Genomic DNA, 12113 nt, shown 5'->3' with positions numbered 1-12113 from the left:
ACTGAATAATAAGGCAAACCAAGAAGTTGAAGTGATTCAATAAAAGTTAAAACAGTTTGGTTTTATAACTTTTATGGAAGTCCTAACTTTAGAGTTAGGAAAATATACTGTATTTGTATTGGTGATTTTTTGTTTGTTTGTTTGTTTTGTTTTACTCATGTTAGTACTTTAATGAATTTTGTAAATTAGATCAGTTTGGAGATCTATCATTCTAATATGTTTAAATTTTCTGTGCTGGAATAAGGCATATATTTCTATTCCAATTCTATTCTTATTTTCTGCACTATTTTATATTTAGTAATGCAGATTCGTATTTATATTTAAGTTTATCATAAAGTATACCAAAAATTATTTCATGTTTCCAGAATTAAGGTCTTCTGAATATGGCTTTGCTATTATCCCTCTTAGTAATTGTCAGTAAGATCACCTTTTAAGAAAATACATTTTAATTTAGGCTCCATTATAGACATGGAGGTTTACCACTGGAAGCTAACCTTGCACAATCATTTTCACTGAATTTTTAAAGGCAAAACTAATACATTTTTGGCTTTGTTCCTTGTTCATGCTAACGTGGTTTGATTTAAAAACAGGATGAACACGGTGCTATATTTTTCAAATTGTTTTAATTTCAGAGAGTATTGGAAAAATTTGTACTCTGTGGTGTACATTGTGATGTCATTTTCCTTTTATGTTCGTAGTCACTACAGAAATCAAAACTATTTATGGAACAGTTCTTAGTAGTAGACCATTGCTGATCCCTTGTGATACATGGAAATTCCTAAGAAGGATAACAGACAGACGTGGTTATTTAAATAGAATCCAGCAGCACATAAATGTCAAAGGTATTTATAAGGTTTCCCAGTTCAGCTCAGTGTTTGTGTCTCAGTGTATCTGTCCATCTTGACAGCAGTTATTGTGGTTCATTCAGTTATGATTTTCAGAAGAAATATAGATCAAATGTGTTTATTTCAATTGCATGGCTTTTGTATGGATGGTTTTGTGTCCACTGTCTGGATATAGAAAAAATAATTGTTCAGAAATACAATTATTTTTTCTAAATGGCTAGGCTGTGAGAATGGCTTTTATAGATATTTACAACCAGTACTGTGTGTCACTAACGCAGCCAGTTCTCTGGCACTGATATGTTTTGGTATCATGGATATGGTATTTTTGGGGATGTTTATAAAGAATTTCAACTTTTGTGTTTCTTTTAAAATAATTTTCTAATTGAAAAAGTAATCTTAAAAATGCAAATACTAAAAATAGTAAGTTAACTGCTTTTTCTGTATGACTGCAAGTTTTCATGATCCCTTAAAACTACCAAAGATTATCTTTGGGGTTTCATGAAACAAGTGGTCAACAGAAATTTTAACCTCTAGGGGAGAGTTCATAAAGTAAACAGTCGGTCTAGCATGGAGGAGTGAGCCTGGGCTGCCAGATGCACCGTAGCTTTGACCATGATGGGTTTCTTGGTAGCTTGGCATGAATTTCAGTATACGGACTGTGCAAAGGACAGAAGCCTTTTAAACTTCATCTCATCCACTCTTGATTTATTTCTTGATGATATTGGATTACCTGACCATTTTTTATTACTGTTTCCCACCAGTAAATGGGGTTAATATTTGCATGCATCTTACAGGAATATTGCAGCAGATGATTAGCATGTATGTGGGGAAGGCTTAGGAAACTTTTGTGCATACAGAAATGTTCATAGAAGTGGTTTTTTTTTGTTTTTTTTTTTTTTTTTTAATTGTCAATACATATTTTATTAATGTTCTGTGGGGTGTCTGAGAGTTTTGCAATAACAAACAATTCTGATCTTATAAGACTCAGCTGACAACTTGCCATAAGTTCTTGGACCATATCAAAAAGGAGTCATATTTTGCAGAGAAATTGCATTAATTTTTCCTATTTAAATCTAATGCTTTCCTTTCCTCTCTTAGCATGTAAATTTTATGTTGATTTCTCTAGCCTAAAAAGCATTTAAACATGTAATAAATCTCAGTCTAGAAGCTGAGATAATATATTACAACTAACATAGATGAGATAATATAGTACAATTATGAGATATGAGATATTACGATTATGAGCTATGAGATAGTATAGTACTATTGACTTGTGATAGGACTAGGAGGAACAGATTTAAACTGGGTGAGGGGAGATTTAGATTCAGTGTTGGGAGGAGACTCTTCACCATGAGGATGGTGGGCTGCTGGGCAGGTTGCCCCCAGGGGCTGTAGATGCCCCATCCCTGGAGGTGTTCAAGGCCAGGTTGGATGGGGCCCTGGGCAACCTGACCTAGGGGGTGGTGTTCCTGCCCATGGCAATGGGGTTGGAATCAGATGATCTTTAAGGTCCCTTCCAACCCGAGCTATTCTATGATTCTATTATTTTAGATTAAATATAACAAAATCTCACTTTTATTTCTTACTGATCTGCTCAAAGTAATGTCATAAGTAGGTAGCTAGTAGATAAAAAATTGCAAAGCTTCCACTGTGAAGAAACCTTCTAATAAAACAGAGCTATGACAACGTATTAAAAAGAGATATAATTATTGATAACATATTTCTATCTATTGCCAAGAAAATGTTTTCCGAAAATTCTCCTCTGAATTGCTCTTTTGCACTCTTCCTTGGGCAGCACTCTGGACAGTATCTCGCACTAAATATCTTCCTGCTTATGCAAAGTGTTACTTTATAGAAAGAAATTATTTGTAAGGCAGGAAAAACAAAAAGGATAACCAGAAGGAGCTGATCCTTGGTTTTTCTTTCTTTCTTTCTCTCTCTCTCTCTCTCTTTTTTTTTTTTTTTTTTGGCATTTACTGATGACTGTGAGTTGCTGTTGGTTACTGTTTCATGTTTCAACTTGAACTGTTTGTTACAGTAAATGCCATCCTAAAGTTTTGGGCGGACAGCCCCTGAAAAGGACTCAGATCATAATAATTACTCTGTAGGTGCTACGCCACAATTACATGCTATGAGTAATATTTGTAAAGTGCAGAGCTTGGATTAATTTAGATTAGTTTACTGAAAAATATTGTAAAATAGAGGCTTTGAAATGGTTAATAGAGGTGAAAGAGCTGACTTTGAGAGGTTTCCCACACTTTGCACGCCAATCACCAGCTCCATTCTCTGAGCAGCTGCTTTTCCACCTGTCAGAAAGCAGCACTGGATACAGGGTTTACCCACTGTATGCCATCCCTCTTGTCTGTGTCAAGGACAAGCCACGTGTAGCTTAATGACAGTAAACCCGCTCAAAAGCAGATGTAACTCATATGGAAGCTTTCGGTGTGTTACACTGTTTATTGTATGATTACATATAGCAGCCAGATATTTTTTTTCTTTTCCCTCTGAGCGAAACAATTCTGCCTGTCACTCTGAGTGCTCCAAAATGCTTTCACAAACATACAAGGCTGCAACCATATGCCAAAAACTATTAAACATCCCAGCTAATCATCATTGAAAGGCACCTGCTTCCAGAGTTAAATGTACCTGCTGTTTACACCAGGCATGCACTTACTCTATAAAATATTTGGAGCAGAAAGTTAAGAGTAATTGAAATGACAAGAAAAATACAGCTGCTGGCTTGTAGTTCCCCAACCTGAAAGCTGGCCAGTACACTGGGGATTAATATCCATCTCTTCAGATCTGGGTTCTCCCCTAAGCTCTTTAAAGACACATGAGCAAGGATTTACGTTGTCCCTGCAGGACAGTGTTGTCTAGGAGCACGTTAGGTCTAGGAGGGTTCATTAGTCTCAGACAGAGTGGTGCCATTAGCTATAAAGGCTTATTTCACAGAGAATTTCTATGATTTTGTAATTCCAATTTGAGCATAATGAGACCTGCTTTAAATTCATCTCAATCAAAACTTATTAGAGAAAATAAGAAGCTAGCTTTTTATCATAACCTACAGTGTATTCATGGATCTATGTCTGAACATAGAATAAACAAGCAGAGATGCTGACTTTTTTAAGTTCTGGGTTTTGTTGTTATTGTTTTAATTTTGTTTTGTAATTTGCTTTTGTGGGTTCTCTGAAGCTTGCTAACAAAATGAACATACAAAAGTGAGTCTCGAACTTGCTTCCTTCCTTGATTCTGGGTGGTATGAACTTGGCGTGCTGCAGAAGTAGTATGCTAAATGGGCAGCAGCAAAAAGCACCCCTTCAGCCAATTCAGAAGCAGCCTTGTCTATCTGCACAGGCATTTGCATCTTCCCCCCTCTTTCATCAGCTGTAATAAAAGGTAATAACCAGACTTTATGGACTCATGGGACCTGTGTGGACATACTATGGGACATGCTATGTGATGTCTCTCACCAGTGCTAACTAAAGAGCCAACACTCTTCCAAATGCAACCCAGGAGGCTGTTGGTGTTTTCTGCAAAGGCGTTTTACTGGTTCACATTCAACTTCTTGTCTACCAGGACCACTTGGTCCTCTGCAAAGCTGTTTTCTAGGTGGTCAGACTCCAGACCATTCTGGTGCATGGGGTTTTTCCTCCCCAGGTGTAGGACTTTGCATTTTCTTTTGCTGAACTTCATGAGATTTCTGCTGGCCCATTCCTCCAGCCTGTGGAGATCCCTCTGAATGGCAGCACAACCCCCTGGTGTACCACCCACTCCGCACAGTTCTGTCATCTTCCAAATTGGCCCTGAACTTTGGTCCTGAATAGGCCAAAATCTGTCCTCCTGATACCTAGGGTTGTTAACCATCTTGCTTCCTCTTCTCAGGAACCTGAACCCCACCATCTCATTTTCACTGCAGCCAAGGCTGTCCTCGACCTTCACATCTCCAACCATTTCTACCTTGTACATAAGAATCAGGTTCAGCAGAGTGTTTCCCCTCATTGCTTCCTCAATCATCTGTGTCAGAAGGTTATAGTCAACGCACTCCCTAATCCTACCTGGCTCATCATCCATCCCAAGGCGGAGCTCTGTCCAGCCCTACTGCTTTCTCACATAAAGGGTAATTCACCTTCTTTGCCACCCTGGCCTGTCATTCCTTCAGAGCCTGTATCCAGCACTCCAGCTGTGTCAGCTACCTCACGACATCTCCAACTTCTCCTGCTTGCTCCCCATGCCACATGTGTTAGCGTACAGGTATGTAAGAGAGGTGCCTGGTCATGCTGATTTCCCAGAGGAGGTCTGAGAGCTCCCCCCATGACAATGTCCTGTGTGCATCCCTTTATTTATGTGCATACACTTGAATTTTGATTTTTCTATTTGATTTCAAGGCTCACTCGTTTGTTGGGTGTCATCCCCTGCCCTGTCACTCACGCGTTAAAGCTCTCCCCACTAGCTTGGCCAGCCTGTTGGCAGAGATATCTTTACATCTTTGTTTCAAGTTTATTTTCATTTTGGTAGTACATCTAGAAAAACACTTCAGTTCAGAATCATGATCCCTACAAATGTTTGGTGAAGAGAATAAAGTTGCCACTTTAAACTAGGTTTGCTTAATTTATTTTTTTTATAAAGAGTCCAGTGTGAATATACTCCTTCAAGCAGAGTGTCATGTCATTAAATTACAAAAACATGCAGCGCACAGGCTGGCATGGTGCAAAGACCGGTATTTTCAGTTTAATGCTGTCCTTGACCTCTGTACTCAGACTGCCTCCAAGGGGAACAGTTGTGATGGTGACAGTGTACATAGCTGTCCCTTGCAAAGTACACGGAGCTCCTTGGCTCAGCTCACACCATTTGTTGTCCTTTGTTCGTAAGAGCCTGGTTCCACATGGCTGGGGCTCTGCTTGGATCCACCGCTCTGTGCACACAGCACTCAGTCGTTCCCCTGCAAAATCTGCCTCCAAGAGTTTAATGGATACCCGTGTTTGTGAATGGCACTCCATAAATAAATAACCGTGCAAAGACAGCAAGAAGCCTCTCAATTGGTGCACAGTCTGGCTGGAAATGGATGCTCCATTTCCTCTTGCCAGTTCTTTGAGTCAGCTTTCTCCTAAGAGCTAGACTTACTCTTGTGACCATAAATAAAAATCTAGTTCTTTTAATATTTAAAGCTTCAATGTTTCAGCATTAAAAATGTTTTAAATGGTAATTTGACTCTCGCTCCTTCCTTTTTATTATGCAATTATAAGTGAAACTAAAATAGGTCCTACAATGAAAGCTTTTTTCTGCCATTTGCTCTGAAAATCTCACCTTTTCTGCATATTTTTTGTCACTATTCCTAATGGAAAATATTACAGAATTTTACAAGCTATTAATGTAAAAAAATAATTTAAATGCAAAATCACTGCCAGAAGCTAACCCTTTCTGGCAAAGGTAGAAGGCTTCTTTCTTCCTCAATTAGTTTTAAGAAATACATACCCACTTTTAAAAACTTTCTGTAATATTCAAAATATGCTGCCAGTTTCAAATGTTGGAATGGAAAGTCATATATGAAATTTATCAAGTTGGCAACTTAGCACAAGTTTTGTTAATTTATGATTTATATTAGAGGCTATTTCTATGCTTATGTTATTGATATTTTAATTAATCTTTTAAATTTAATTTTGGGTTTCCCAGAACCCATCAATCATTTAATGCCATTTACTTGATCTCTGCACGTTGGTCTCAGATTCAATTGAAACCCTTGCCCAAATTCTGTTCCTCTCTGTTTGCCTGAGAAGTAGAAATCTGCAAAGGCTATATCCTGGTTCCAAAGATCTGGATGAGGATCACTTGCTGGCACCATTTCTCAACCGAGCCCATAGCCCAACTCAATCCAAATGATTATTAACTGAGGCAAAGTTTACACTGTTTATGAGTTTACATATGAGTTTAGCTGGCATAGCTGCATCTGTTAGGACTGAGAAAAAATTCACCCTTGAATTGCCATAACAATGCTAGCCTGCCAGCAGCCTCCCCTCCTTCCTCCATTACACTACCGATCCAGATGTAACTGGCTTAGCAGAGGAGACTTTTTGCCTAAAAAGCTTGTCTCATTGAACCAAAGAAGTGCTTTACCAGCATTTGTGAAAGGACTTCATCAATGTAAACCGTGTCACAGCTAGGCAGAGTTGGAAATACAGGCAAACCAGAAGAGGCAGAGAGCCAAACATTTCCAATATGACCTCAAATCCTACTGACTTGCCCAGGTCCTCTTCTGCAGTTGTTGAAATATGACTTGGAAATACCGGTGTGACTGCACTGCCACAAATCCACGATGACAGCAGTTCAAAATAAAAGTTTTCTCTGGCATTGCGCAGAGTTTTTAGGGACCCCAGGCCTGAAGAACTGAATGAATTATATGTTATAATTGCTAAGTCTTCGCCAGGCACCTCCACCACATGAGCTGCCAAACATTGCAGAGGTCATTGGAGGCACGCAGTTAAAGAAATGCTGTGCCATGGCTAATACAAAATACAATTATTTTGATTTATTATTGATGATGACCTCAGATTAATTTAAGAGACTAAAATGGCTCATATATATATAGAACTGATTTTATAAAAAATTAACAGAAGTAAATGTTCATTTTGGTGAAACTTGGATTGGTCTCCTCTCTGTAAAGCTGCTGAGGACAACGTGTTATAAGTTTAATGGGACTAGTGACCTAGATTTTCAGAGGTTGCCAAATCTCATCAGATTTTGATTAATTTGGATGCGTGACCATAGACACCTTTGAAAGCCTCTGCCATACATTTTTCATGGATAATTATGTTATCAACAAAACTTTTTAGGAATAGGTTTGATCCTGAAAGAACCTCTCTGGGAATATAAATCTGTATACAGATTTTTGAAAAGGACAAAAGTAAGAGAAATAATGTTTCACAAATTATCAGAGAATAAAGAGAGAAATGTTTTCTTTGGTATTAAAGACAGTAAGAAATTTAAAGTTTATAAATAAAGCCATAATCTTTCAGTCATGTGAGACTGAATGAAGAAAATCCATGTTGATTTTGATCTTGTAAATATGATGAATTCATATATTAACACTAGTGTGTGTTTTGTAAAAGTTGTGTAAAGATCTGTATATATAACTGGCATCACCATTGCCAGATGCTGGCGCAAGGTTTTAAAAGTCACTAGCAGGAAATAGATTTCTGTTGCTCCTCGGTCTGTGTGGAAATTAGCAAACTTGAAATCTCATTTAAAAAATGGAAATACTGGCTTTTTGAAAGACTACTGTTGAAAGTTTTAAGACAATTAATATCCATCGAATTTTTCTGGTTACCTGTGTTAAATAGGTTTTTTACGCAAAAAAAAAAAAAAAAAAAAAAAAAAGTTTAACAGTTTTAACATTAAATATAATATAATGTGTCTGATGATATCCAGGGAATCAAAGGCTTCAGAACAGACTTTAACAGCCCAGAGCATTTTATGTTTAAGAAAGTGAACAAAAGCATAGTACTCTCTATGCAAAAAGATTCCAATGCAAAGCAGAAAAGAAAGAATAACATAAACCAAGCAGTCTGTGCCACTGTGTGCATTACATATGAAAAAGATTTTAAAGGGCGGCAACAGTAGAAAGTTTATTTATTTATTTTTTAATATATAAAAGGAACAGAAAGGTGAAACACATTTCCTGGAAAGACCATGCTGAATAAACTGTTTTATTTCTGTACACCCACTATTGAAATATTTTTATGCTTCATCAATATCTCCATATTTGAATTATATTTTTATTTAATTCTGAAAGTAATGAACACAAACCCTTCAACTAACAGGCTTCTGCCTTTATTCTTTGAAAAACTGGGAGGTGAAATAAGTAGGTGAATGAGTTCTCTTGGTAACGATCATTCCTACCCTACTCTGATTACATATCTAGAAAATAATTAACAGGTTTTCTCTAATGCTTCCTAAAGATGTTGAAACTATAGAACAAATATTGACTGACAGGCAGAAAACTTGCCTGGACAGGAGAAAACAATAATGGTTTATATAACTGAAAACAGTTTGCCAAAAACAAAATAGAAATTCTGGAAGCTCTGATTTATAATTGATGCCAAAAGGACCAGATGGGGTGTGTACATGCTCTCAGGTATTTGCAGGGCCACACAAATGTGTTCTTCTGCCTTCTTGAGGTTTTGCAGGGCCCCAGCTCCTTCTCCTGGGATGTAATTTTGGGCACCGGAGCCATCCTTTGGGATGCAGGAGGGAACCGGTAGTGAGGATCTGAAGAGGCTTTCAGAGATGGTAGCAGAAACTTGTATGATGTTTGCCACTGTTTACTGTGGGAAGAGAGGAAAGGAATTTGGGGAGGAGGTGGAGGAAACAAGCCTGCACCTTGTAACTGGCACATTGGGCAAGAAGTACTTTGGACCGCAGTTTGTAAAATGGCAGAGAAGGTGGAGGCGGCTGGCTCCCCTGCTGTGAAAAGGTGGGGTGCCTCTCCTTCCCATTGTTCTACCCACACACGTGCACACCCCTTCCCCCCAGTGTGAGCTCTGCCTTTGGGTTAGGAAAACCAGAGAGGCATTCGATCCTAGCACCCGCTCGCTTGGCTGCAGGTAAAGGTCAAAGACCACCTGAGCCCATGGGTATTATGCAAGGGGCCATTGTGAAGGGGCCCCAGACTGCAGCATGCATCAGTCCGCCTCCCTACTCCCCCTCCAACTCTGGCTTTGTTCCTCAGGGGATTGCGAAAGCCCCAGGACTACATAAAGCATTCTCTGTCTGGGTGGCCTGGCCACTGCCCCCAACACACAGATCTTGAGAGGCTGCAGGGACTGGCACTGACTGTAAGGGACCCCGCTGCGGTGGGCTGGGGGGAACTGGGCACCTTGCCTGCATCAGGGAAAACTGCACAATGCCCTGGGGACATGTCAGGGCAACCCTCCTCCCTTTCCCGGGTGTCTGATGGAGCCCATTTCTGATGCTGTTCTTTCTCTCTTGCTGTTGCTGCAGGGGTAGGATGGCCTACACCAGGAGAGCTCTGCCCTGTTTGCTGCTGCTGGCACTCACCTTTCTGGGCAGCAGCATGGCAGAGCGGGACTGCCGGGTGAGCAGCTTCAAAGTCAAGGAGAACTTCGACAAGAACAGGGTAAAACTTCTTTCTTTTCTAGATCTGTGATGTCTTGCCTAGCTGCCCTTCCCAGGCTACAACATCTGGCACTGTGTGGTCACATTTTTACTCAAAGTTACGGATTGCAATGCTGAGAAACAGCAGAAGTGTGTGATGTTGCCCACACCTCTACAGTGATGGATCCTGATGCAACCAATCCAGGAATATTGCAGAAATGTAGGTTAAGCAGGCTGCTCTCAAACTATATGGTCTAAATGGAAAAGGACTGTAGTGACTCCATTGTTTTCATGAAAAATGCCTGGTGTTTTCAGGCAACATTACAAAGGAAAAACATATTTATATGTAGATGTCAAGATCTGCCAGTTGTTATCCTACTCCCACCAAATTTTCTGTTCTCAATACAGCAGAACTGTAAATACAAAAAAAAAAAAAAAAAAAAAAAAACAATTATTTCTTTTATCTGCACTAGGACATGCTAGATGTTAGAAGACCTAAATTTGTTTTTTAGGTACAACTTTGAGGCATGGTGTCAAAGATCTTCATGTCCTTCCCTTTGTCACCCTACCCTAATTTGTAATGTCTGTTTGTAATATTTTCCATACTTCTAGGGCTAACTGCAGCCTTTCTCATTTCCTTGCAGTACAGCGGCACCTGGTATGCCATGGCAAAAAAAGATCCTGAGGGGCTGTTCCTGCAGGACAACGTGGTAGCCCAGTTTACTGTAGATGAAAATGGACAGATGAGTGCCACTGCAAAGGGCAGAGTCAGACTCTTCAAGTAAGTTTTTTGCAGTCTTCCTTTTGTTCCGTTCCACTAAGTTTCTGCTTTGCTTGCTTGTGCTCCAATCCTACCTTCTATCCCTGTGGCAGTCACACAGTCTCACCAAATCTGTGCTGTTAGGTTTGAATGTGATGTTTTCTTTCCCCCTGACTGCAGTAACTGGGATGTCTGTGCTGATATGATTGGCTCTTTCACTGACACTGAGGATCCTGCCAAGTTCAAGATGAAGTACTGGGGAGTTGCCTCTTTTCTGCAGAAAGGAAGTGAGTACTTAGCTATAGAAGATGCAGAGCTAATTGGGAGCCTATTTATGTTGAATGTCCATGCTTGGGAAGAAAAAAGTAGTGCTGAATTTCTTAAACACTTAAAACATCTAATAATTATAATACAGCAAAGTCTTAACATGAACAAGGTAATCACTACTTTTTGGATGGGACAGCTGTCTGGTTTTGTTTAAAAAACTGAAGACCAGACCTCTGTATATCTTTGTGTTTCTTTTGTTTGTTACCAAGCAATATAATCTAATGTCACTGTTTGGAAGAAATAAAGTATTTTAAGTATTGTTTTAGTTCAGAACTCAGTTACTGGATTCCTCTGTTCTCTGCAAAAAGTCTAACATCAGATTTGGTACAGCAGGCAAGAGAATTTTGCAACTGTTCTTTTGCTTAATCTGGTATCTGTAAATGTAGGGATTTATCTGTTCTAAGAAACAAATATGATCCGGTATATATATGTATTCATATTTTCCTTTCCTGTCATTTCTCACATCCTATGCAAAATTAGTTTATTGAGCCAAGTAGACATTCAGTCACTTGTAGCTCAAGACATTTCCATGGATTGTTTCCAAGAAAAGCAGGTAGAATTTGGAAGTGATTGAAACTCCATTCTCTCCAAAAGCACAGTTATAAAGAATGCTTTGGGTGCCAATTTCTCTTGAATTGTTGCTGAATCTCCTCACAGCATGCTGATGAATCAAGTTTTCATGGATACTGCAGATTACTTGCTGACCTGGAGCTCTATCTTCCTAAAAACTGTGGTCCCCACCCACAGGAGAGATAGGGAAGATAACTGAATTCAACTGACAACTGCATTAATCTTTTTCCTTAAAAATATGATTTAAGTAACACCCCTGGAAAGAAAATAGTGATGACTTTTGAGTAATCTGGCATGACTGGCATGACCAAGAGCTCTCTTTTTTTTTTTTTAACTATTTCTGACTGTACCCTTTGTTTGGTTAAAATAAGAAAATCTTCTTAGCATTCACAGTAGCTCCTCTAATACGTAGTTCTATTTTTTTGTTTGCTGCCATATTTTGTAATGATTTTCAGGCATAGATTTACAAGATGTTTACTAGTACCTCCTCATGCTGCTCTTGT

The 12113-nt window shown here is 39.0% G+C and overlaps 1 protein-coding gene across 6 annotated transcripts in view; it reads left to right on the top strand.

The window, feature by feature from the left end:
* Positions 1–12113, top strand: part of RBP4 (retinol binding protein 4) — a 38372-nt gene that overhangs the window by 20572 nt on the left and 5687 nt on the right. For 2 of the 6 annotated variants that reach the window (XM_067000991.1, XM_067000990.1), the window contains 3 exons: positions 9840–9975; positions 10598–10734; positions 10894–11000. In XM_067000991.1, coding sequence (XP_066857092.1) covers positions 9840–9975; positions 10598–10734; positions 10894–11000 — 380 coding nt within the window. Of the gene's footprint in view, positions 1–698; positions 843–9016; positions 9142–9187; positions 9313–9610; positions 9674–9839; positions 9976–10597; positions 10735–10893; positions 11001–12113 lie in introns of those variants that run through there. The other 4 variants (XM_067000992.1, XM_067000993.1, XM_067000989.1 and 1 more) reach the window with 4 other exon arrangements.

The sequence above is a fragment of the Anser cygnoides genome, chromosome 7 (assembly GCF_040182565.1).
Source record: "Anser cygnoides isolate HZ-2024a breed goose chromosome 7, Taihu_goose_T2T_genome, whole genome shotgun sequence".
Classification (NCBI taxonomy): Eukaryota; Metazoa; Chordata; class Aves; order Anseriformes; family Anatidae; genus Anser; species Anser cygnoides.
The sequence above is the reverse complement of the archived record's forward strand: the minus strand, read 5'-3'. Positions and strand labels throughout refer to the sequence as shown.